The sequence below is a fragment of the Gopherus evgoodei genome, chromosome 5 (assembly GCF_007399415.2).
Source record: "Gopherus evgoodei ecotype Sinaloan lineage chromosome 5, rGopEvg1_v1.p, whole genome shotgun sequence".
Taxonomy (NCBI): domain Eukaryota; kingdom Metazoa; phylum Chordata; order Testudines; family Testudinidae; genus Gopherus; species Gopherus evgoodei.
The window spans coordinates 2997661-3021168 of record NC_044326.1 but is presented as its reverse complement, the minus strand read 5'-3'; the positions used below and the strand labels follow the sequence as shown (position 1 = coordinate 3021168).

Below are 23508 nucleotides of genomic sequence, written 5' to 3'. Positions count from 1 at the left end.
TATACCTGCCTACTGCATTTTCCACTCCATGCATCTGATGAAGTGGGTTTAGCCCACAAAAGCTTATGCCCTAATAAATCTGTTAGACTTTAAGGTGCCACAGGGACTCCTTGTTGTTTTTGCTGATACAGACTAACACGGCTACCACTCTGAAACCTGAAGCAAAAAAGGCATTAACTCTTCAGCCATGGCTGTGTTCTCTGTCATTATCTTTCCATCCTCACTGAATAATGGGCTTGCCCTGTCCGTGGTGGTCTTCTTGCTTCTCGCGTATTTGTAAAATGTTTTCTTTTTACCATTTATATCCCTAGCTAGTTTAAATTTGTTTTGCCTTCGCCTTCCTAATTTTGTCCCTACATGCTTCTGTTGCTGTTTTTTATATCTTCAGCCTTCATAATTTGTTTCCAATTCTTACAGGACTCTTTTTTGAGTTTCAGGTCACTGATGATCTCCTGGTTCTCCTATCTCACTCCTATCTCCCCTGCCACAATGGGATAGTTTGCTCTTGTGCCCTTAATAATGTCTCTATAAAAAAAACTGCCAACACCCCTGAACTCTTTTTTTCCCCTGGACTTACTTCTCATTAGGGAATCTTACCCACCAGCTCCCTCTCTGATTGGTTGCCTTTCCCATCGCCCTACCTCCTAGAGAAGAGAAGCCAATCTGAACGGCTGTGGAATCAGGCAGAGCTCTCCCTCCATCCTCCACTCTCACAGGAGAGGAGGGGGGAAGAGAGACCCTAGCAGCTCAGAGACCCTCTTTTCCCCTCCCCTCTGTGAGCAACAGGATACCCCTTGCTTCTCCTCCTCCCATTGCAGCACCTGGCCTAGGGGGCAGGAGGGAAGGGGACCTGCCACTGTAGGCCTGGAAAAGAGAGGGGACCCACTGCAGCCCCCCAGATCTAGGAGAGGGCAATGAAGAACTATGAGCTGCAGGAGGCCAGGAGGAAGGTTGAGGGCAGGGGAATGGGCAGTGTGGGGACACAAGCACCTGCAAGCAGAGGCCAGAAACACCCTATTAAATATATTTGGGAGTGCTGGTAACAGTAATTGACTCAAACCCGTGTGGGGGGAGAGGGCAGGGAGTGGGGCGATGGCTATATGGGGTGCAGGGAGGAAGTGAGATGAGGAGTTGGTGGGGGAAGGTACCAGAGGAACGGAGCACTGTCATTATGGGCACAGGCTGGCAGTCAGTCAGGGAGGAAGGGAGCAGGTTTTGGAGAAAGGGGCACTGTCTGTATGGGGCACAGGCTGGCATTTAGACAGGGAGATGATTGTGGAAGTTTCTGAAACAGCAGGACCCTGTCTGTACGGGGAACAAAGGGGCGATCGGTCAGGGAAAAGGGAGAAGGTTCTGGAGGAGTAGGGCACTGTCCGAATAGGGCACAAATTGTCAGTCAGCCAGGGGGAAGGAAGGAAGATTCTGGAGCAGTGGGGTGCTATCTGTATAGGACACAGACTGGCAGTCAGTCAGGGATAGACGGGGAAGGCTCTGAACTAGCAGGGTGCTGCCTGTGTGGGGAACAGGCTGGATGTTAGACAGAAACCTGGAGCGGACGTTTCTAGGGGAGCAGGGCGATGTCTATATGGGGCACAGGGAGGCTGTTAGAGAGCTGGGAGAAAGTTCTGGGGGAGCGGGGCACATGAAAGAGTCTTGAGGAACCTGGAGCAGTGGGGTGCTGTCTGTATGGGGCAAAGGATTGCAGTTACAGAGTTGGTGGGGGCAGGTTCTGGAGAAGTGGGGCTCTGCCTACATGGGGGTACAGGCTGGAAGTCAGTCAGGGAAGTAGCGGGGAAGGTTTTTGAGGAAAGGCGTGCTGTCCGTACGGGGCACAGGGGGGCAGTTAGAGAGGGAGGTACAGGGGGAAGGTTCAGGACAGGCGTGCTGTCCTTACGGGGCACAGGGAAGCAGTTAGAGAGGGAGGTACGGGGGAAGGTTCAGGACAGGCGTGCTGTCTGTATGGGGCACAGGGAGGCAGTTAGAGAGGGAGGTACAGGGGGAAAGTTCAGGACAGGCGTGCTGTCTGTGCGGGGCACAGGGAGGCACTTAGAGAGGGAGGTACAGAGGGAAGGTTCGGTACAGGCGTGCTGTCCGTACGGGGCACAGGGAAGCAGTTAGAGAGGAGGTACGGGGGAAGGTTCAGGACAGGCGTGCTGTCTGTATGGGGCACAGGGAGGCAGTTAGAGAGGGAGGTACGGGGGAAGGTTCAGGACAGGCGTGCTGTCTGTATGGGGCACAGGGAGGCAGTTAGAGAGGGAGGTACGGGGGAAGGTTCAGGACAGGCGTGCTGTCTGTATGGGGCATAGGGGGGCAGTTAGAGAGGGAGGTACGGGAGAAGGTTCAGGACAGGCGTGTTGTGTGTACAGGGCACAAGGAGGCAGTTAGAGAGGGAGGTATGGGGGAAGGTTCAGAACCAGCGTGCTGTCTGTATGGGGCACAGGGAGGCAGTTAGAGAGGGAAGTACGGGGGGAAGGTTCGGGACAGGCGTTCTGTCTGTACGGGGCACAAGGAGGCAGTTAGAGAGGGAGGTACGGGGGGAAGGTTCGGGACAGGCGTTCTGTCTGTACGGGGCACAGGGAGGCAGTTACAGAGGGAGATATGGGGGAAGGTTCAGAACCAGCGTGCTGTCTGTATGGGGCACAGGGAGGCAGTTAGAGAAGGAGGTACGGGGAAGGTTCGGGACAGGCGTGCTGTCTGTACGGGGCACAAGGAGGCAGTTAGAGAGGGAGATACGGGGGGAAGGTTCGGGACAGGCGTTCTGTCTGTACGGGGCACAAGGAGGCAGTTAGAGAGGGAGATACGGGGGGAAGGTTCGGGACAGGCGTGCTGTCTGTACGGGGCACAGGGTAGCAGTTAGAGAGGGAGGTACAGAGGGAAGGTTCGGTACAGGCGTGTTGTGTGTACAGGGCACAAGGAGGCAGTTAGAGAGGGAGGTATGGGGGAAGGTTCAGAACCAGCGTGCTGTCTGTATGGGGCACAGGGAGGCAGTTAGAGAGGGAAGTACGGGGGGAAGGTTCGGGACAGGCGTTCTGTCTGTACGGGGCACAAGGAGGCAGTTAGAGAGGGAGGTATGGGGGGAAGGTTCGGGACAGGCGTTCTGTCTGTACGGGGCACAGGGAGGCAGTTACAGAGGGAGGTATGGGGGAAGGTTCAGAACCAGCGTGCTGTCTGTATGGGGCACAGGGAGGCAGTTAGAGAAGGAGGTACGGGGAAGGTTCGGGACAGGCGTGCTGTCTGTACGGGGCACAAGGAGGCAGTTAGAGAGGGAGATACGGGGGGAAGGTTCGGGACAGGTGTTCTGTCTGTACGGGGCACAAGGAGGCAGTTAGAGAGGGAGATACGGGGGGAAGGTTCGGGACAGGCGTGCTGTCTGTACGGGGCACAGGGTAGCAGGTAGAGAGGGAGGTACAGAGGGAAGGTTCGGTACAGGCGTGCTGTCTGTACGGGGCACAGGGGGGCAGTTAGAGAGGGAGGTACGGGGAAGGTTCGGGACAGGCGTGCTGTCTGTACGGGGCACAGGGTGGCAGTTAGAGAGGGAGGTACAGAGGGAAGGTTGGTACAGGCGTGCTGTCTGTACGGGGCACAGGGGGGCAGTTAGAGAGGGAGGTACAGGGGAAGGTTTGGGACAGGCGTGCTGTCTGTACGGGGCACAGGGGGGCAGTTAGAGAGGGAGGTACGGGGAAGGTTCGGGACAGGCGTGCTGTCTGTATGGGGCACAGGGAGGCAGTGAGAGAGGGAGGTATGGGGAAGGTTCGGGACAGGCGTGCTGTCTGTATGGGGCACAGGGAGGCAGGGAGAGAGGGAGGTACGGGGAAGGTTCGGGACAGGCGTGCTGTCTGTACAGGGCACAGGGGGGCAGTTAGAGAGGGAGGTACAGGGGAAGGTTCGGTACAGGCGTGCTGTCTGTACAGGGCACAGGGAGGCAGTTAGAGAGGGAGATACGGGGAAGGTTCGGGACAGGCGTGCTGTCTGTACAGGGCACAGGGAGGCAGTTAGAGAGGGAGGTAGGGGGGAAGGTTCGGGACAGGCGTGCTGTCTGTACAGGGCACAGGGAGGCAGTTACAGAGGGAGGTATGGGGGAAGGTTCAGAACCAGCGTGCTGTCTGTATGGGGCACAGGGAGGCAGTTAGAGAGGGAGATACGGGGAAGGTTCGGGACAGGTTTGCTGTCTGTACAGGGCACAGGGAGGCAGTTACAGAGGGAGGTATGGGGGAAGGTTCAGAACCAGCGTGCTGTCTGTATGGGGCACAGGGAGGCAGTTAGAGAGGGAGATACGGGGAAGGTTCGGGACAGGTTTGCTGTCTGTACAGGGCACAGGGAGGCAGTTAGAGAGGGAGGTAGCGGGGAAGGTTCAGAACCAGTGTGCTGTCTGTATGGGGCACAGGGAGGCAGTTAGAGAGGGAGGTAGGGGGGGAAGGTTCGGGACAGGCGTTCTGTCTGTACGGGGCACAAGGAGGCAGTTAGAGAGGGAGATACGGGGGGAAGGTTCGGGACAGGCGTTCTGCCTGTACAGGGCACAGGGAGGCAGTTAGAGAGGGAGGTACGGGGAAGGTTCGGGACAGGCGTTCTGCCTGTACAGGGCACAGGGAGGCAGTTAGAGAGGGAGGTATGGGGGAAGGTTCAGAACCAGCGTGCTGTCTGTATGGGGCACAGGGAGGCAGTTAGAGAGGGAGGTACGGGGAAGGTTCGGGACAGGCGTGCTGTCTGTACGGGGCATAGGGTGGCAGTTAGAGAGGCAGGTACAGAGGGAAGGTTCGGTACAGGCGTGTTGTCTGTACAGGGCACAGGTGGGCAGTTAGAGAGGGAGGTACGGGGAAGGTTTGGGACAGGCGTGCTGTCTGTACGGGGCACTGGGGGGCAGTTAGAGAGGGAGGTACGGGGAAGGTTTGGGACAGGCGTGCTGTCTGTACGGGACACAGGGAGACAGTGAGACAAGAAGTTTGTGAGGGAAGGGTCTGGAGGAGTGGGGCACTGTCTGTATGGGGCACATATTCTCAGTTAATCACAAAGGAGGGTGAAGATTCTGGAGCAGGGTGGCGCTGTATCTAAGATGGCAGTTAGATGGAGGGGATGGGGAAGGCTCTCGAGAAGCGGGGCGCAGTCTTAATGGGATCATAGGATGGTGGTTAGGGAGGTGTCGGGGGAATGTTCTGGAGAAGTAGAGCGCTGCCTGTGCGGGGCACGGGGTGGCTATTAGCCAGAGACTGTGATGGGGGAAGGTTCCTGAGGAGCAGGGTACTGTCTGTATAGGGGAACAGACTGGCAGTTAGAGAGGTGGCAGGGAAAGTTTCCGAGGAGCAGGGTGCTGTCTGTATGGGGGCACAGACTGGCAGTTAGAGAGGTGGCGGGGAAGGTTTCCAAGGAGCAGGGTGCTGTCTCTATGGGGGCACAGACTGGCAGTTAGAGAGGTGGCGGGGAAGGTTTCCAAGGAGCAGGGTGCTGTCTGTATGGGGGCACAGACTGGCAGTTAGAGAGGTGGTAGGGAAAGTTTCCGAGGAGCAGGGTGCTGTCTGTATTGGGGCACAGGCTGGCGGTCAGTCAGGGAGGTGAGAGGGAAGATTCTGGAGGAGCAGGGCACTATTTGTAGAGGGGCACAGGCTGGCAATCAGTCAGGGAGATACGAGGAAGCTTCTGAAGGAATGGGGGTGTTGTCTGAATGGGACAAAGCCTGGCAGTCAGTCAGGGAGGCAGCGGGGAAGGCTTTGAAATAGCGGGGTGCTGTCTGTATTTGGCACAGGATAGCAGTTATACAGAGAGGTGGGGGAGGGGAGGTTCTGGAAGAGCAAGGCGCTGTCTATATGAGGTCACAGAATGGCAGCAGAACAAGGAGATGGTGGAGGAAGGTTCTGGAGAAGGAGGATACTGTTTGTAAAGGGGCACTGACTGGCATCTCGACAGGGATGTGAAGTGAGAAAGTTCTGGAGAAGCGGGGCACTGTCTATATGGGGTGCAGACTGGCGGAGAGGTGGCAGGAGAAGGTTCTGGAGGAGAGGGGCACTGTCTCCATGGGACACAGACTAAGTCAATCATGGAGGAGGGATGAAGATTCTGGAGCAGGATGGTGGTGTCTGTATGTGGGCACAGGCTGGCAGTTAGGGAGGTGGTGGAGAAGTTTCTGGAGGAGCGGGGCGCTCTCTGTATTGGGGCACAGGCTGGCAGTTAGGGGGGTACTGGGGGAAGGTTCTGGAGGAGCAGGGCACTCTCTGTATGGGGACACAGGCTGGCAGTTAGGGGGGTACTGGGGGAAGGTTCTGGAGGAGCAGGGCACTCTCCGTATTGGGGCACAGGCTGGTAGTTAGGGAGGTGGCAGGGAAGGTTCTGGAGAAGCGGGGCGCTCTCTGTATAGGGGCGCAGGCTGGCAGTTAGAGAGGTACCGGGGGAAGTTTCTGGAGGAGCAGAGCACTCTCCGTATTGGGGCACAGGCTGGTAGTTAGGGAGGTGGCAGGGACGGTTCTGGAGGAGTGAGGCGCTCTCTGTATGGGGACACAGGCTGGCAGTTAGGGAGGTACTGGGGGAAGGTTCTTTAGGAGTGGGTCGCTCTCTCTATGGGGACACAGGCTGGCAGTTAGGGAGGTGGTGGAGAAGTTTCTGGAGGAGGGGGCGCTCTCTGTATTGGGGCACAGGCTGGCAGTTAGGGAGGTACTGGGGGAAGGTTCTGGAGGAGCAGGGCACTCTCTGTATTGGGGCACAGGCTGGCAGTTAGGGAGGTACTGGGGGAAGGTTCTGGAGGAGCAGGGCACTCTCTGTATTGGGGCACAGGCTGCTAGTTAGGGAGGTGCTGGAGAAGTTTCTGGAGGAGCGGGACGCTCTCTGTATTGGGGCACAGGCTGGTAGTTAGGGAGGTACTGCGGGAAGGTTCTGGAGAAGCGGGGCGCTCTCTGTATTGGGGCACAGGCTGGCAGTTAGGGAGGTGGTGGAGAAGTTTCTGGAGGAGCAGGACGCTCTCTATTGGGGCACAGGCTGGCAGTTAGGGAGGTGGCAGGGAAGGTTCTGGAGAAGCAGGGAGCTCTCTGTATGGGTGTGCAGGCTGGCAGTTAGAGAGGTACCCGGGGAAGGTTCTGGAGGAGCGGGCGCTCTCTGTATGCGGGCACAGGCTAGTAGTTAGGGAGGTGGCATGAAAGGTTCTGGAGAAGTGGGGTGCTCTCTGTATAGGGGTGCAGACTGGCAGTTAGGGAGGTACCGGGGGAAGGTTCTGGAGGAGGGGGGCGCTCTCTGTATGGTGGGACAGGCTGGCAGTTAGAGAGGTACCAGGGGAAGGTTCTGGAGGAGCGGGGCGCTCTCTGTATGGTGGGACAGGCTGGCAGTTAGAGAGGTACCAGGGGAAGTTTCTGGAGGAGGGGGGCGCTCTCTGTATGGTGGGACAGGCTGGCAGTTAGGGAGGTGGTGGAGAAGTTTCTGGAGGAGCGGGGCGCTCTCTGTATGGGGGTGCAGGCTGGCAGTTAGGGAGGTACCGGGGGAAGGTTCTGGAGGAGGGGGGCGCTCTCTGTATGGTGGGACAGGCTGGCAGTTAGGGAGGTGGTGGAGAAGTTTCTGGAGGAGCGGGGAGCTCTCTATTGGGGCACAGGCTGGCAGTTAGGGAGGTGGTGGAGAAGTTTCTGGAGGAGCGGGGCGCTCTCTGTATTGGGGCACAGGCTGGCAGTTAGGGAGGTGGCAGGGAAGGTTCTGGAGAAGCGGGGCGCTCTCTGTATGGGGGTGCAGGCTGGCAGTTAGAGAGGTACCGGGGGAAGGTTCTGGAGGAGGGGGGCGCTCTCTGTATTGGGGCACAGGCTAGTAGTTAGGGAGGTGGCAGGGAAGGTTCTGGAGAAGCAGGGCGCTCTCTGTATGGGGGCGCAGGCTGGCAGTTAGAGAGGTACCGGGGGAAGGTTCTGGAAGAGGGGGGCGCTCTCTGTATAGGGGCGCAGGCTGGCAGTTAGGGAGGTACTGGGGGAAGGTTATTGAGGAGCGGGTCGCTCTCTGTATGCGGGCACAGGCTGGCAGTTAGGGAGGTGGCAGGAAAGGTTCTGGAGAAGTGGGGCGCTCTCTGTATTGGGGCACAGGCTAGTAGTTAGGGAGGTGGCAGGAAAGGTTCTGGAGAAGTGGGGCGCTCTCTGTATAGGGGCGCAGGCTGGCAGTTAGGGAGGTGCCAGGGGAAGGTTCTTTAGGAGCGGGCGCTCTCTGTACAGGGGCGCAAGCTGGCAGTTAGGGAGGTGGCAGGGAAGGTTCTTGAGGAGCAGGGTGCTCTCTGTACAGGGGCGCAAGCTGGCAGTTAGGGAGGTGGCAGGGGAAGGTTCTGGAAGAGCCATTGAGGCATGAGCATTGCAGTCAGAGGCCATGAGTGTGTGTTGTTATTGTGTGTTCTGGTTGTACTGATTTGTGAATTGGGGGCTATGGGTGAGTTGTGCTGGCAACTTTGTGATGGGTTGTACAAGTGGCAAATCAACCTTTGAAGAACTGTGGCAGCTGGATTAAGTAATCCCCACTCTGAGCATTCCCCTCCATCGCACTGACTCCTTACAATCGCTGAAACTGGTGCATGCAGATTAGGTGTAATGTCAGTGTGGTGCTTGGTTGAGATATCGCTGTTATCTGAATGGTCGAGGGCTCTTAACATGGCATAGATACAGGTCTTTACTTTTTTATTATACAGAGATTCTGTTATCAATTCAGGGAAGTCTTAGACTCTGATATACTGGATGTCAGACACTATGATCACATTAATTCCTTCTGGCCTTGGAATCTATACTGCATTCATCCTGGGACTGTAAATTTCTTGGGATAAGAAACCTCTTCTTGTTCTGTGTTCGTACAGCCCCTAGAACAAGGGGCCTGATCCATGACTGGGATTCGTAGACACTACCACAATATAAATAACATGTATTTACAAGGATAAATATCTACATTCTAAAGCATCTCCCTCCAGTGTACTTAGGGACCCCCAGTAGTTTAAAATGAAGTAGCAAGAACACCACTCCATTCCAGGCAATGGTACCTTTCCTGTTATCCCAAGAATGGGTAGAGTCAATACAAACCCTCCGGGAAAGGAAAACATTGCTATAGAGGTCTTGAAAACATGCTCACTGTGACAGACTATTATCCAAGAGAAGGTCAACAGGTGACTTGATCATAGTCTCCAAGTACTTACATGTAGAAGAGATTTCTAATTGCAGATGGCTCTATATTCTAGCTGCAAAAGGCAGAATGAGATCCAATGGCTGGAAGGTGAAGCTAGACACATTCAGACTAGAAATAATGTGCTCATTGTGAACCGTGAAGGTAATTAACCATCACAACTTACCTTGGGAAGTGATGGACTCTCCACCACTTGGAGTCTTTAAATCAAAACTAGATGTCTCTTTAAAATATATGCTCTAGCTCAAACAGAAGCTATGGCTTGAAGCCAAAATTATTGGGCAAGATTCTCCAGCCTGTGCTGTGCAGGTCAAACTAGATGATCGTAATGGGTCTTTCTGGCTTTAAATTGAAAAGATCCCAAAGAGTGTTCAACTCTCCAATGACTGGCTCAGTCAGATTTCTAATGAAACAAGAAACTCAGTGGTCCAGTTTTAGAGCCTAACCAGTCCCTCTTGGGTTAGGCCTGCTGGCAGATACTGCTGCAGTGCACAAGACTCCCCAGAAGGCACACGTGGTTGGTATCGGCAAGCCCATCAATTTGGATATTATCCTAATTAGTTTAGCAAATTCTGCTTTCTTTTCAGAACATGTGCTAGTGCTGCTCGCTGATTTATTTAGGCCAATTTCTCTCAGCTATGCAGAAGCAATTTACCACAGGAGCTTAGCACAGAGGAGGAAACTGAGCCAGAACGAATCAGTGGCTTGGCAGGCTCCCCCAGCAACATTTTTTTCCTCATTTAATTGAATTTGTTTTGGAGGGAGCAGCATCTCTGGAAAACCTAAATCCTGGGATTATCCTCAGGTCACGTATGGCACACACAGGAGCAATGGAATATTTACAGCTCTTACAATAGCTCTGACCTTTTCCAAGGAGCTAGGGGGGAGCAGGGGTGAATATCTCCCTAGTGAGGCTTAAAATCAAATAAATAGGTTTTTAAAAGAGCATCCTTAAAGCTGCCATCCTCATTGGTTTATGGAGCATTTCCCAAGCAGCAGACTTGGCTCACCTGCATGCCACACGTGGGGCATGTTATTCCATTCCGTCGCCAGCCCCTGAAAAAACAAGCTACTGGACCTCAAACAAACCCCACAGGATGTGAGTGAACACCGTAGGCTTCCAAACACCTTTGCTAGTGACCTACGTGCGTCTTAGCAAAGAGCAATGAGGACCGGATGGCTCAAAGGCCCAGCAATAGGCTTCATGGCATCTTTTGCCATTTGGTTACTGGTTCGAATCCAACATAGGTTGGGAGAGTGAGTCATTATTATGGCGGGGGTGAGCCCTGTTTGGAATGAGTAAATGAGTCTTGGTCCATTTCCCAGTGAACTAGCATCTGCAACTGAACACGTTTGTGTCAACGAAGGCTGGGGATACACACAGAGGCAAACTCCCTTTTTCTCCCTAGAAATGGTGCCTTTGAGTTGAGAATTGAGATACGTGAGTGGGGCAGGGCTGTAGCTGTTCAGTCACTGAGAGGCATCACTTTCCAGAGCTGTCAATTGATGTCTTTCTACAACACTTTTCAATATGAAGCCTGACTATTTCTGTATCCCTGGGTATTCTAAACTGGGAAAGCTTTATGAAAAGCAGCAACGGCTGTCTAACAGCTGCCACCTTCTTCAGAATAGACCACAAGATTTTAACAATTCCCTTTGGCAAAGGCTTATCATCACACCCTACTCAACAACTAAAAACATATTAAAGATTCCCCTGTGAGCAATTGCTGGAGGTGGGATGATATGCAGTTGGGGACAGGAGGGGAGGGGAATTGAGATATGGTAATAAAGCCTGGGAAATCCAGTTTCAGACCCCACAGTCCCAAGATATCAAGGTGATGTGGGCCACGGAAAAGCCTACTTAGACAGAGAGTCAAATCATATTGGAAAATACAATTCAACAAAAGTTTGTGCCAGACATTCATAGTGCAACAATGCTCTTCCAACAGACCTTTCGGCTACTGGTGCCTTCCTGCAATAGGTCCGGGTCACAGGACCTAGGACGCACTGTTACGAACTCTTTGCCTTCCCTGATTATGATCTAAATCAGATGCCCAATGGGAAAGGTTAGGGTTTTTTAAATGCATGCGTAATGTTGGATTCCCTCCCTTTGATGGGGAGATTAAGGGCCAGTTAGGCTCTAGTTTCAGGCTCTGTTTTAAAAACAGAATGTGAATGGATATCTTTCCATTCTTATTTGTATTTCAGTGGCACCTCCAAGCCTGACTGAGGTCCCGGCCCCACTGTGCTAGATGCTGTACAAACACAGAGACAGTTCCTGATCCAAAGAGCTTACAGTCTGAAGAGACAAGACAGAGAAAGGGTGAAAGAGATTCACAGAGTGTCTTGCCCAAGGTCCCACAGCAAGTCAGTGGCAGACGTGGGGATAGAAGGCCAGTTTTTTGCTTGGCTGGAGCATCAGTAATGAAACAGCCTGCAAGTGCCAGAGAACCAGAAACTGACCATGCAGTGATGTGCTGTTAATATTCTCCCCGGGCTGTGTGAGCTATGCAGAGGGGCAACAAGGGATTGGGGAACTTTCTTTACTCATTTAAACAAAAACCTCTTTTTTGTGACCACTGCCAAGGGAAGAGCCAGCACCTCTGGGACAAAGTGATTCCATTAACAGAACTTCATCTGGCAACATCTGGACTTTGTCCTTGAAAAAGTATAAAAAGACCAAGATTTTCAAAAGTAGGAACCTACAGTTAGACTCCTCAATCCACATGAAGTGGCCTCATTTTCAAATATATGAAGCACCAGCATCCCCCACCAGAGTCAATGGGGGCTGTTGGGTGCTTAGCACTTATTTAGGCACCTAAATACCAAGTAAGGAGCCAAACTCTGGGCCCTTATTTGTGAAAATCTTGACCTACCTGTATTGATAGCATAGCAGTGTGTTCAGTTTGGTGTCACCTGAAACAGGGCAGGGTTAAGGGGATGGAAACCAAGTGCATCCTCCCCTGGCAGAATTTTATGAAAAATATAGATTACTTTTTCATTCCAGCTGTAAATTAACCTGTGGAACTCCTTGCTACAGGATGTTTTTGAGAATTTAGGAAGAGTCAAAGAGGGATTGGATGTTTATATAGATAAAAAGAATATCCAAGATTATAACACATAATGCTTAAAAAAATAGTACTGAAAGGGAAATAAACCTTTTTCAGGGCTTAAACCCATCTCCTATTATTAGTGATCCAGACAAGACCTTCATGGGGCAGATTCTCCCATATTTGCCTAGTGATGGGGTCCTTACACCTTCCTCTGAAGCACCTAGTGTTAACCCCTGTTGAAGGAAGGCTACAGCGACACCTGTTGGATATAGTCTGGCAATTCCCATGGTCCTGTGAGTCAAGAATCTCTCTCACACACACAATACATCCAGAGCAGAAGTCACTGCTTCATAAAAGTTCATTCCTACCACAACAGTATCTGCGAATGTAAATTCTAGGTGGCTCTTTTTTTCTAGCCCTAGATTCCAGCTGGAAGCATATCTATTGCAATGGCTCAAACTGCGATACAATGAGGCTTATTCAGGTATGCTGGGTTGCAGCCCTTGCATAAAGAGTGGAAATTTATGATCTGCTTTAAATGTCACCTTTTCAACTCCGTGCCTTGGCTCAACAACCTTTGAAGTAAACATTAGCAAATGACCAGGATTTTTCAGCACAAGGCCCCTTCCAACATAAATAAATGTTCTTGTAATAAGCGCATGAAAAGGCTCACAGTTTAATTTGGCAGAAATACCTGCAGTCCGCGATGATGTCATCAATCAACTGGGAAACCAATGAATCCAACTCATTTGATGAGCACCTGGCCTTGAGCGCAAGGTGGACCAGCTCCAAGCCTGCTTCCTACACAACACACAGAGCAGAGTAATCATGCACGGATTATGGCACCTCCCAGCCTTCCCCTAACCCGCACCCTACAGACCAGTGCTGCGCAAAAGCGCAATATCATTTGAGGGCCCAACATATCCCAAGGGCCTCCCCTCCTGCGGCCAATGGGAGGCCCCAATTTTCATAGACTCCTGTGTGTGCTTGTAATCTGTGTGCCACTCCCCCATCTAGTTGCTGGTCCAAACAGAGGATTAGAGCCTACTACCACTACAAGTTAACGGAGCTACTCTTTTAGCCTGTGCTCTTAGTGTTAAAGAACCAGGGTTCCATTCCAGCTGGAGACCCAGCTGGGGGAGACAGAGAGCAAGAGAGAAACATTGGTGCCCTACAAGTAGCTTTGTCTTTTTTCAATCTGGGGGACGTCTCCCTAAAAACAAACAGATTTTTAAAGAAGGCCCCTCAAGCTTTCAGCCTACTTCATTAATGGAGTATTTCCTGATCAGCAGACTTAGTTATTTTAAATTTCACACACACACAGGGGTCTTATTATGCCACTCCAACCATGAAAAGATGCTCTACAAACATAACTTTTGGCACAAGAAAGTTCTGAGTTCAAACCCTGTTGTCAACCCAGATGGGGGTGGAGGGAAGGTTTCAGACTGGAAATAAGGCATACGTTTTTAATGAGGAGTGTAATTAACCATTGGCACAACGTGCCAGAGGTCATGGTGGATTCTCCATCACTGACAATTTTTAAATCAAGATTGGATGTTCTAAAAGGTCTGCTCTGGGAATTATTTCGAGGCCGTTCTCTGGCCTGTGCTATGCAGGAGGTCAGACTAGAGGATCACAATGGTCCCTTCTGGCCTTTGAATCTAGGAATCTATGCTGTAAAAGCACTCTCTCTACGTTACGTGTTGTGGCCAACCTAAGAAGCGGTTGGACATGTTACGTAAAAGTGTGTTGTTATGAGCAGGATCTGATAAACAGAAGACTATTGAGCTGGCCCACTCATCACCTTGATGCCGCTACTGAGATCAGGGCTCTGTTATGCTAAGCACTGTATATGTTCAAAGTGAGGCTCCATCCCAAAGAGTTGACTGTTCCATTGTGCCATTTCAGAGGGGGAGATCCCAGGCCCAGAGAAACTATGTGTCTTCCTTGAAGTCACACCAGGAGTCCATGGGCAGCCTGTACATAGCGCCGCATGCCCCAGGTTGTGCAACGATTTCTTGGAGTACTGAGACACCATGCTGTGACCCTGTGATACAGTGTGTGCATGGGTGCTGTGTATGCACAGTGCAGCACAGCTTGCTGAGTGCAGTGTGAGTGCACATGTGTGTGTAGCTTGTGCAACTGAGTGTGAGTTGCTGAGTGCAGTGGATGTGCGTGTGACGTGGTGCGATACTTGCAGCTGCTGAGCACAGCATGTGTGCCTGCACGGAAGTAGTTGCTGCTGCTGAGCGCAGCACGTGCAGTGCGACAGGTGCTGAGTTGCGGCGTGTGCATGTGGTGTGACGTGAAGCTGCTGAGCGCAGTCTGTAGATGCAGTGCGGTATTTGCAGTTGACGAGTGCAACGTGTGCACATGCAGTGCGGCAGGTGCTGAGTTGTGGCATGTGCATGTGGTGTGATATGTGAAGTTGCTGGGAGCAGTCTGTAGATGCAGTGCTGTATTTGCAGTTGCCGAGCGCAGTGTGTGCACGTGCAGTGCAGCAGGTGCTGGCTTGCAGCATGTGATATTTGCAGTTGCTGACCGCAGTAGCGGATGCAGTGCAGTATATGCAGTTCTGAGCGCAGCATGTGCACAGGCTGCAGCTGGTGCATGGAACATCATTTTTTTGAATAGCGCAAACATTTCTGCTTTGGCAGCGCAGCTCCCTTCCAAACGAGGTCAAATTACGGGAAAGTACAAAGTGCAAAGCACGCCAGCCTGGGAGTGAGTCAAGCAGATTCCCGTGGTTCCAAACAGCCCTTTTCGTTTAGTCCTTTGCAGAATGTACAGTCACCTCACTTATTTTTAGACGTGTTCCCTCTTGTGTCCCCTCAGTGTGTCTTTCCTGTTTGCCATTGTATGTGGCTATTTATTGAAGTCAGATGCTAGCAAGTGAGATCTCCTCCCTGAGTCATTCTCTCCCTGCTCAGGGCAGAGTCCCCTTGATGTGACATTAAATCCATGTCTGTCAGAAGCTCTAAAATAGTTAAAATCTAAGGACCTGTTAATGAGAGGGAGCATGGCCTAGTGGTTAAAGGTGAGGGGGACTGGAGTCAGGAGGTTTGATTTCTATGCCCAGCTCTGTCACCAGCTCACTCTGTGACCTTGAGTAAGTCACTTCCTTGCTCTGTGCCTCAGTTTCCTCTGTTGTAATTTTGCTGTTTTCATTTTCGCCAGCCCCTCTCCACTGCTCGGGGCACTCCCAGAACGAGAAAGCTACAGATTTCAGTGCAAAGTTTTAGTTCAGCTCTATTAGCAGACTCTCCCACAAGAACCGCAGCTGCCCTCCCTAACCTCCTCAGGACAGCTCACGTAACTCCATCTTCCACCTCCACCCCCTGGGCCTCAGAACCCTCAACCTCCCTAAACACCACATAGGGCAGGTGGGCCTTGCAACATGCCAGCCTCCACAGACCCTGGGGAGGGTGTCTCAGGGTCTTGCCTCCCTGCTCAGGTCTGGCCCAAGGATAGCCACTACAGAGGCTGGCGTGTGGGTGTTATCTGCTGCCTGTGTGACCCACTGCTCAATAGGCCGCATTCAATGCCAGCCTGAGCTTCGGAGTGACTTCGTGGGGAGTAATAAGACTTAGCCACTGCTGTCCAGGGAAGGCACGTGGAGATCAGCAAGTGAAAGGCAGTACTTAGGGGAGACAGAAGGGTTTCTCCAGCTAGCACATGGCTCACATGCTCGCTGATGGGCAAGGGCATTTGAATATTAGGAGTTCACATTTCTCTCTGTTCCTCCTAGCGATGGGATTCAGACGTCTGGATTCAGATGTCTCTCCCACAGCAGGAGGAGAAGGGAGCTGATTTGGATTCATAACCCCATCTCTAGAGTTAGGTTCTGGTTAGGAATCCAGACCCAGAACACCTTTTCCCCTGAATAGATTCACATGTCCCCAAAAGGCTAAAATCATGCAGGTTTCCTTTCTGTCCACCCCAAACCTAGCTGCGGCTGAGCCTCAAACCCAAACCAGACCTAATCCAGATGTGAGATCTTTGTCTCTGTGGTACCTCTGCCCTCCTCATGAGACACCTAATGCCTCCCCAGCCATAGCAGCCACTCCCCCCCATGAAACACAGAGGGCACCATTCTGTACTAAGTGAGGTTACGATTATAGTAATGTCTGTCTAGAATAGTGTGGTTCAAACTGCAAATTAGGAGTCCCCAGGACTAAGAGGGAAGGAAAAAAGAGCCTTTTCACTCTTCACCGTCAATCCTCCTATGCCTTCTGCCATTCTTAGTTCCCCATACCTACCATCACACCCTGTATTCCTGGAGATTACCATTTACCAACCCCTCCACCCGTCTGAGTGCGGCTTCCTCTGGGGAGGAACACTGAGGCTGTTTTAATAACCGTTTAAAACCAGGACCTGAAGGATACTATTGGCTAAATGGGGACTTAGAGAGGCTGAATGTAATGATGATAATTATTTGGCCTCCTAGTCACTGGCATTAACTCCCCTATTCATTTCCCAACAGCTTTAGTGATCCCAAGTTTGAGGAGCTTGGTTTTCTATCTGTGAAAGATGCTGCCCCCTGCAATATCATACCCCTCGAGTCACTAATTAACTCAATACAGATTCCTCCTTGGTGTACATGAGGTCATACTAATGAGGCTCAGCATGAACGTCAGCACACCTGACAGCCCTGGGCTTTCCCACAGAGATGCAAAGGCAGCGCTTTACTCACCAGCCTGTCTGCAGTGCGTTGGAGAAGGTTCTGCATGTCTGTTCGGTGGCTGATATCCTCCCAGTAGGATGACAGCACCACCACAGGCTTCACATTGCCCCAGGGGAGGTAGTAATACTGGCAACCTGTGGGACAGAACACACTTGTGTCTGGCTCTGTGCGCAAGATGTCACCTGCGACCAACTGGCCCACAGACAGAGAAAGGGGCAGAGGCCTGGTGCATTGTGCTCTTTGACCTGACGGGCAAAAGGTTTTAGTCCTGGTTCCCTCTGTGTGTGAAGCAATGAGATTAAATTATAATCCAACCAGCCTTGCTATGAAACGAGATGTCTAGTGCAACTTGAACTGTTGTAACAAACCCACAGCTATGTAGGTCCCACTATGCTGGGGCCAGCTGGGACCTCCTGGGGACAGAAAAAGGTTCTGCTCCAAAAGCACAGGCCCTGGAGCTAAAGAGGAGTCTCCATTATCTGTTGTTATTGGGCCTATGACTCATACTTGAACAGTTCTGATTTCCTGGAGAGGAGGGCAGCAACACACACACACACACACACACACAATCCGTTCATTGCAATCTTAATAATAGCTTACACATTTGTCACACCATTTATACCCCCAAACCCTTCAGCAATTCTACATGCACCAAAATCACTCCACCCACCACAGCAAGGCAGCCACTGCTGGGGTGCAACTGAGGGCAGCTGAGTACCCTGGAACACCACTCAACAGTTTCAGCTGGGGAGTGAAGAGGAATACCACATCCAACTAAAACAACAACAGGAGGAAATTTTAGGCAGGCAGAATGCAACTGCCCGGCATGGAACGTGGCTGGGACAGCAACCCTAAACATTGCAAAAATTGCTGTGGCATCTTGGATGGCTCTGAGCACTCAACGAGTTCTGCTCTGCTCAAGGAGATGGAAGAGGGAGGTACATTTTACAGATGGAAGAGGTGCGAGATCTTGAATGTATCCCACCAAAATAGGAACAGCCAATAGCGGTAGGGTGGCCAGGTGGCCAGTTTTCATCCCAGTTGAAAAGGAACCCTGGCGGCAGTGCTGATTGGACCATTAAAAGTCTGGTCAGTTGCACAGTGGAGCTAAGGTTGCCACAGTGGAGTTAAGGCAGGCTCCCAGAAGCAGCAACATGTCACCCCTCTCTCTGGCTCCTATACGTAAGAGCGCCAGGGAGCACCACACACTGCTCCCACCCAAAGCACCAGCTCTGCAGCTGCCATTGGCAGGGAACCACAGCCAATAGGAGCTGCGGGGGCAGCGCCTGCGGACAGGGCAGCATGCAGAGCCACCTGGCCACGCCTCCATGTAGGAGCCAGAGGGGGGACATGTCGCTGCTTCTGGGAGCTGCTTGAGGTAAGCACCACTTGGAGCCTGCACACGTCCCCCTCCTGTGCCCCAATCCCCTGCCCCAGCCCTGATTCATCTCCAGCCCTCCAAACCCCTCGATCCCAGCCTGGAGCACCGTCCTATACCCCCAAGCCCCTCATCCCCAGCCCCACCCCAGAGTCTGCATCCCCAGATGGAGCCCTCACGCACAACCCATGCCTAAACCCCCTTCCCCAGCCCTGATCCACCGCCTGCACTCTGAACCCCTCATGCCCAGCCCCACCCCAGAGTCTGCATCCCCAGATGGAGCCCTCACGCACAACCCATGCCTAAACCCCCTTCCCCAGCCCTGATCCACCGCCTGCACTCTGAACCCCTCATGCCCAGCCCCACCCCAGAGTCTGCATCCCCAGATGGAGCCCTCACATACAACCCATGCCTAAACCCCCTGCCCCAGCCCTGATCCACCGCCTGCACTCTGAACCCCTCATGCCCAGCCCCACCCCAGAGTCTGCATCCCCAGATGAAGCCCTCATGCACAACCCATGCCTAAACCCCCTTCCCCAGCCCTGATCCACCACCTGCACTCTGAACCCCTCATGCCCAGCCCCACCCCAGAGTGCACTGCCAGCCACAGCCCTCACCTCCCACATCCCAAACCCCTCAGCCCCAGTCCGGAGCCCCCCCCACACTTCAAACCCCTCAGCCCCAGCCCAGAGCCCCCTCCTGCACTCCAAATCCCTCATTCTTGGTTCCACATCAGAACCCACACCTGCAGCCAGAACTCTCACCTCCTCCCTCACCCCAACCCCCTGACCCAGCCCAGTGAAAATGAGCGAGTGAGTGAGGGTGAGGAGGGTGAGCAACGGGGGGGGGGGTGGAGTGAGCAGGGGCGGGGGCTCAGAGAGAGGCAGGGGGGTGGCAAGGGTGTTAGGTTTTGTGCAAGTAGAAAGTTGACAATGCTAAATAGTGGAACACACTATCTCTTCCATTCGCATCCTGGCTCAAAGAGAGAGCGTGAGTGAGAGAGAGGCAGAGTGTGTGTGTAGCTTGTTCAATCCGTGTTAGAGGGTGAGCTGGGCCTGTAACGGGTCAGGACTCTGGCCTACCTCTCAGCCAGGGCACCATGGTTGCCAGGATACAGCAGCACAATGACAGAGGCTTGCAGGGAGCAGGAAGCTCAGTGGTTTGAGCATTGGCCTGCTAACCCAGGGTGGTGAGTTCAATCCTTGAGGGGGCCACTTAGGGAACTGGGGCAAAAATCAGTACCTGGTCCTGCTAGTGAAGGCAGGGGGCTGGACTCGATGACCTTTCAAGGTCTCTTCCAGTTCTAGGAGACATGTAAAGGAAGGCCAGGAAACCCGCCAGGATGCAGGTGGTTTCCTCTGCCCATCATATAAGGGGCATCACTTCTGGGCGGCTGTAGCCCTATGGGTCCCGTGGGCTCGACCTGGTTTGAGGAGCGGTCTCCTTGCCATGCCACGCCCCTTTCCCCGTGCACCCGCCCACACCTCACCGTCAAACACAGCCCCGCTGTACTGCGTGGTGGAGGCCAGCGGCAGGCACGTGTTGTCAAACTTGTTGCCATAGTTGCCGATGCTGACTTCGAACTGGATGGCGGCGTCAACATCCTGCAGCATGCTGGCCGAGTAGAAGGCAGCGAAGAGGCAGTATTTGCGCCGCCGCAGGTGCTTCTGCAACACACAGAGTCGGCCCCGTGGGAGGAGCCGCAGCTTCTGACCTGGGGCTTCTCCCAGCCAAACCTTCGCCCACTCCCGCACGCGCCGCTTCCCAGGACGGTGTGGGAGGAGCAGAGAGGGGCAGCTGAGGGGCAGCATGCAAGAGAGCTGCCCCTCTCTCCCCACATGAAAGGGGAACAGGAGGCAGACAGCTCCAGAGACACACTGCAGGGAGTTGGCGAGGGAAAGCGCAAGCAGTGGAAAGCTCTCCTGGCAGGGAGAACTGGGAGAGACCCTGCCCAAGAAGCTGGGCAGAGACCGGGTTGCAAGCTGCACCAGTCTGCATTTCACTCATTGTGTGGGTGTACCGGGGGGAGGGACGCTGACCTAGGGCTGGGGCCCAGAGAGCGGGTAGGCACCTGAGGACTAAGTGGGATCCCTTCTGGAGACCGTTTGAACTGAGAGGTCTCAAAGGGCCCCTGAAGAGATAGGCTGGCCCCAGGCACAGGGCCCCAGAGGGCGACCTCTCTCCAGGAGAGGGTGGTCAAGAGGCAGTAGACGACCACGCTGTATACCCTCAGTGCCTGAGTCAGCGAGGCGATGAGTCTGCGACAGCAGTTGGCTAACAGGGAGAGCTTTTTGGCTCCAATTGTGGGGCAACAGGCTTTAATTCTGGAGGTTGCAGGTTCAGTCCCCAGCTCTGCCAATTATCAACCCTGTGATTTATAACCAGCGTGATGCTTGACTCCTCAGTAAGGATGCCACATACCTCTACCCGTAGAATATCATCAGGCGGGATGTCCTCCAACTTCTGCTCAATATGTTCCACCAGTTTTGTCTCCAGCTCCATCAGCAACCTGCCCCGAAAGGCCACTCCCTCTCCCTTAGAGTTAGATAAGAAGAAAGTGCTGTTACCAAGACAGCTGGAGTCTATGGGTGCTCTGCTGTTGATTTTGTTCAGTTCAAGAGGAGCAGGATCAGGCAATGTATTCACGCAGCCCCTTACAGATGTAAACAAGAGTATGTTATTTTTTTGATGATGTATTTGTCAAGGGGGGTAATAATTTCCTGTAGGTGCAACAGATCCTGTTTAGATATGGGAGAAGAGCAGCCTTTTCGATTTAGTGGCAGTAGTGAAAAATCAAAAGAGTTTCTATCTGGGTCAAACCGACTGAAAATTTGGGAACTTTTTGTGAAACAAAAACATCCATTTGGGGTCTGTTCCAGAGTGGGGATTCAAATGTGGGTTTCCTACATCTGGGGTAAGTGTCCTAAGCACTCAGCTAAAGGCTATTTGGAGGAATGGAGCAATGAGGTAGCACCACCTCCTCCACCACTGCTGCCTGTTTTGTGAGTGACTGAACCAATTTGCATCCAGTTTGTGAATAGTCTTATGTTGACCAAAGCTGTGTTTTTTGGCAAACTATTCTTCTGAAAAATATCACCCAGCTCCAATCCTAGTAACGATTGTGATGTTGCACTCTGTATGATTTTATGAAAACATGCTAATGAGTGTGAATATAATGTAACTGGAATGTGCTTCATGCAAAAGGTCTCTTGTGTCATTATAAAGCTTATAATCTACAGAGTGTGGTCATCCTATTTGTTTGAATGTATAATTCTTGTATCTGAAACTAGAAATATGAAATATAACTCTGAGGGCCTATTGTAATTATGCAAAGTGTGGGCCTTCCATCAGCCAGGACAATTGACTGTAGATGGCTCTGTTTTACTTGTGAGTCTTCCTGTACATGTGTGTGCTGGCAAGTACATAATGAAGTCTTACAGTGTCATGTAATCCATGTCACCTGAACTGGAATCCATCTTTAACCTAGTGCTTTTCCATTTAGAGGAAGGGGTGGGAACCCAGAGAGGGACAAAGGATTCCTGCCTTGTGCAAAAGATATATAAGTGGAAAGGATTGGGCCCAGACCAGGACGGTGTCCAGTCCGTGATAGAAGCTTATTGAAACATCTCTGAGGGTGAGATTTTATGTGAATTCAGTTTTCTTACTGTACTAGGCTTAGACTTGCATGTTTTATTTTATTCTGCTTGGTGATTCACTTTATTCTGTCTGTTATTATTTGGAACCACTTAAATCCTACTTTTTGTATTTAATAAAATCACTTTCTACTTATTAATTAACCCAGAGTATGTCTTAATACCTGCGGAGGGGCAAGTAGCTGTGCATATCTATCAGTGTTATAGACGGCAAACAATTTATGAGTTTATCCTGTATAAGCTTTATACAGGGTAAAATGGATTCATTTGGGGTTTGGACCCCATTGGGAGCTGGGCATCTGAGTGCTGGAGACAGGAGCACTTCTTAAGCTCTTTTCAGTTAAGCCTGCAGCTTTTGAGGGATGTAGTTCAGACCTGGGTCTGTGTTTGTAACAGGTTAGTGTGTCTGGCTCAAACCAGGCAAGGCACTGAAGTCCCAAGCTGCCAGAGAAAACAGGCTTAGAGGTAGTCTTGGCACATCAGGAGGCAGTCCCAAAGGGGATTTCTCTGATCCAACCCATCACAACAATTGAAGAAAGTTCAGGATAATGAGAATGTTTCATTTTGCAAAGAAGAATTTTTAAAAACTGAACCACCATGACTTCACCTTTCCCATGTTGAGTTCCTCGTAGGGATCTGGAAACCCGGTAAATTCCCTCGGGCTGCCGTAAAGGTTTACGTAACAGGGCCCAAACGTCGGCAGGAATCCCAGCCCATCGTCCACTAGGAGACCACAGAGAGCAATCAGTTACTGAGCCTCTACAACAGCCCTTCTCATTAATGCATAAAAAGAGAACGGGCACTGAGCAAACTATAGCATATTCCTCTAACTACAGGGTTTTGGTCCAATGAGTGCCAAGGGCAGGAACACGGATCCCTTGTGGACTAGACTCTGTTATTATCTTAAAATCATAGACTCCTAGGACTGGAAGGGACCTCGAAAGGTCATCTAGTCCAGTCCCCTGCTCTCATGGCAGGACTAAGTATTATATAGACCACCCCTGACAGGGGTTTGTCTAACCTGCTCTTAAAAATCTCCAATGATGGAGATTCCACAACCTCCCTAGGCAGTTTATTCCAGTACTTAACCACCCTGACAGTTAGGAAGTTTTTCCTAATGTCCAACCTAAACCACCCTTGCTGCAATTTAAGTCCATTGCTGCTTATCCTATCCTCAGAGGTTATCAAGAACAATTTTTCACCCTCCTCCTTGTAACAACCTTTTATGTACTTGAAAACTGTTATCATGTCCCCTCTCAGTCTTCTCTTCTCCAGACTAAACAAACCCAATTTTTTCAATCTTTCCCCATAAGTCATGTTTTCTAGACCTCTAATCATTTTTGTTGCTCTTCTCTGGACTTTCTCCAATTTGTCCACATCTTTCCTGATGTGTAGCACCCAGAACTGTACACAACACTCCAGCTGAGGGCTAATCAGGCAGAGCAGAGCAAAATAATTAATTCTTGTGTCTTGCTTACAACACTCCTGCTAATACATCCCAGAACGATGTGTGCTTTTTTTTGCAGCAGTGTTACCTTATCGTGGAAGAACTGGGTAGCAGTTCCCTCCTGCACTGCATGCTCTATAAATGGGCCCACTGCAGGTCTGGTTCCAATCTCACACACATGAGGA

General features: G+C 51.8%; 1 protein-coding gene across 8 annotated transcripts in view; it reads right to left on the bottom strand.

The window, feature by feature from the left end:
• DYSF (dysferlin) overlaps window positions 1–23508 on the bottom strand; it is a 315864-nt gene that overhangs the window by 177031 nt on the left and 115325 nt on the right. For all 8 annotated transcript variants that reach the window (XM_030563895.1, XM_030563898.1, XM_030563902.1 and 5 more), the window contains 5 exons: window positions 22484–22599; window positions 20645–20758; window positions 19713–19890; window positions 16855–16979; window positions 12856–12962 (listed from right to left, as the gene is read on the bottom strand). In XM_030563895.1, coding sequence (XP_030419755.1) covers window positions 12856–12962; window positions 16855–16979; window positions 19713–19890; window positions 20645–20758; window positions 22484–22599 — 640 coding nt within the window. The remainder of the gene's footprint in view (window positions 1–12855; window positions 12963–16854; window positions 16980–19712; window positions 19891–20644; window positions 20759–22483; window positions 22600–23508) is intronic.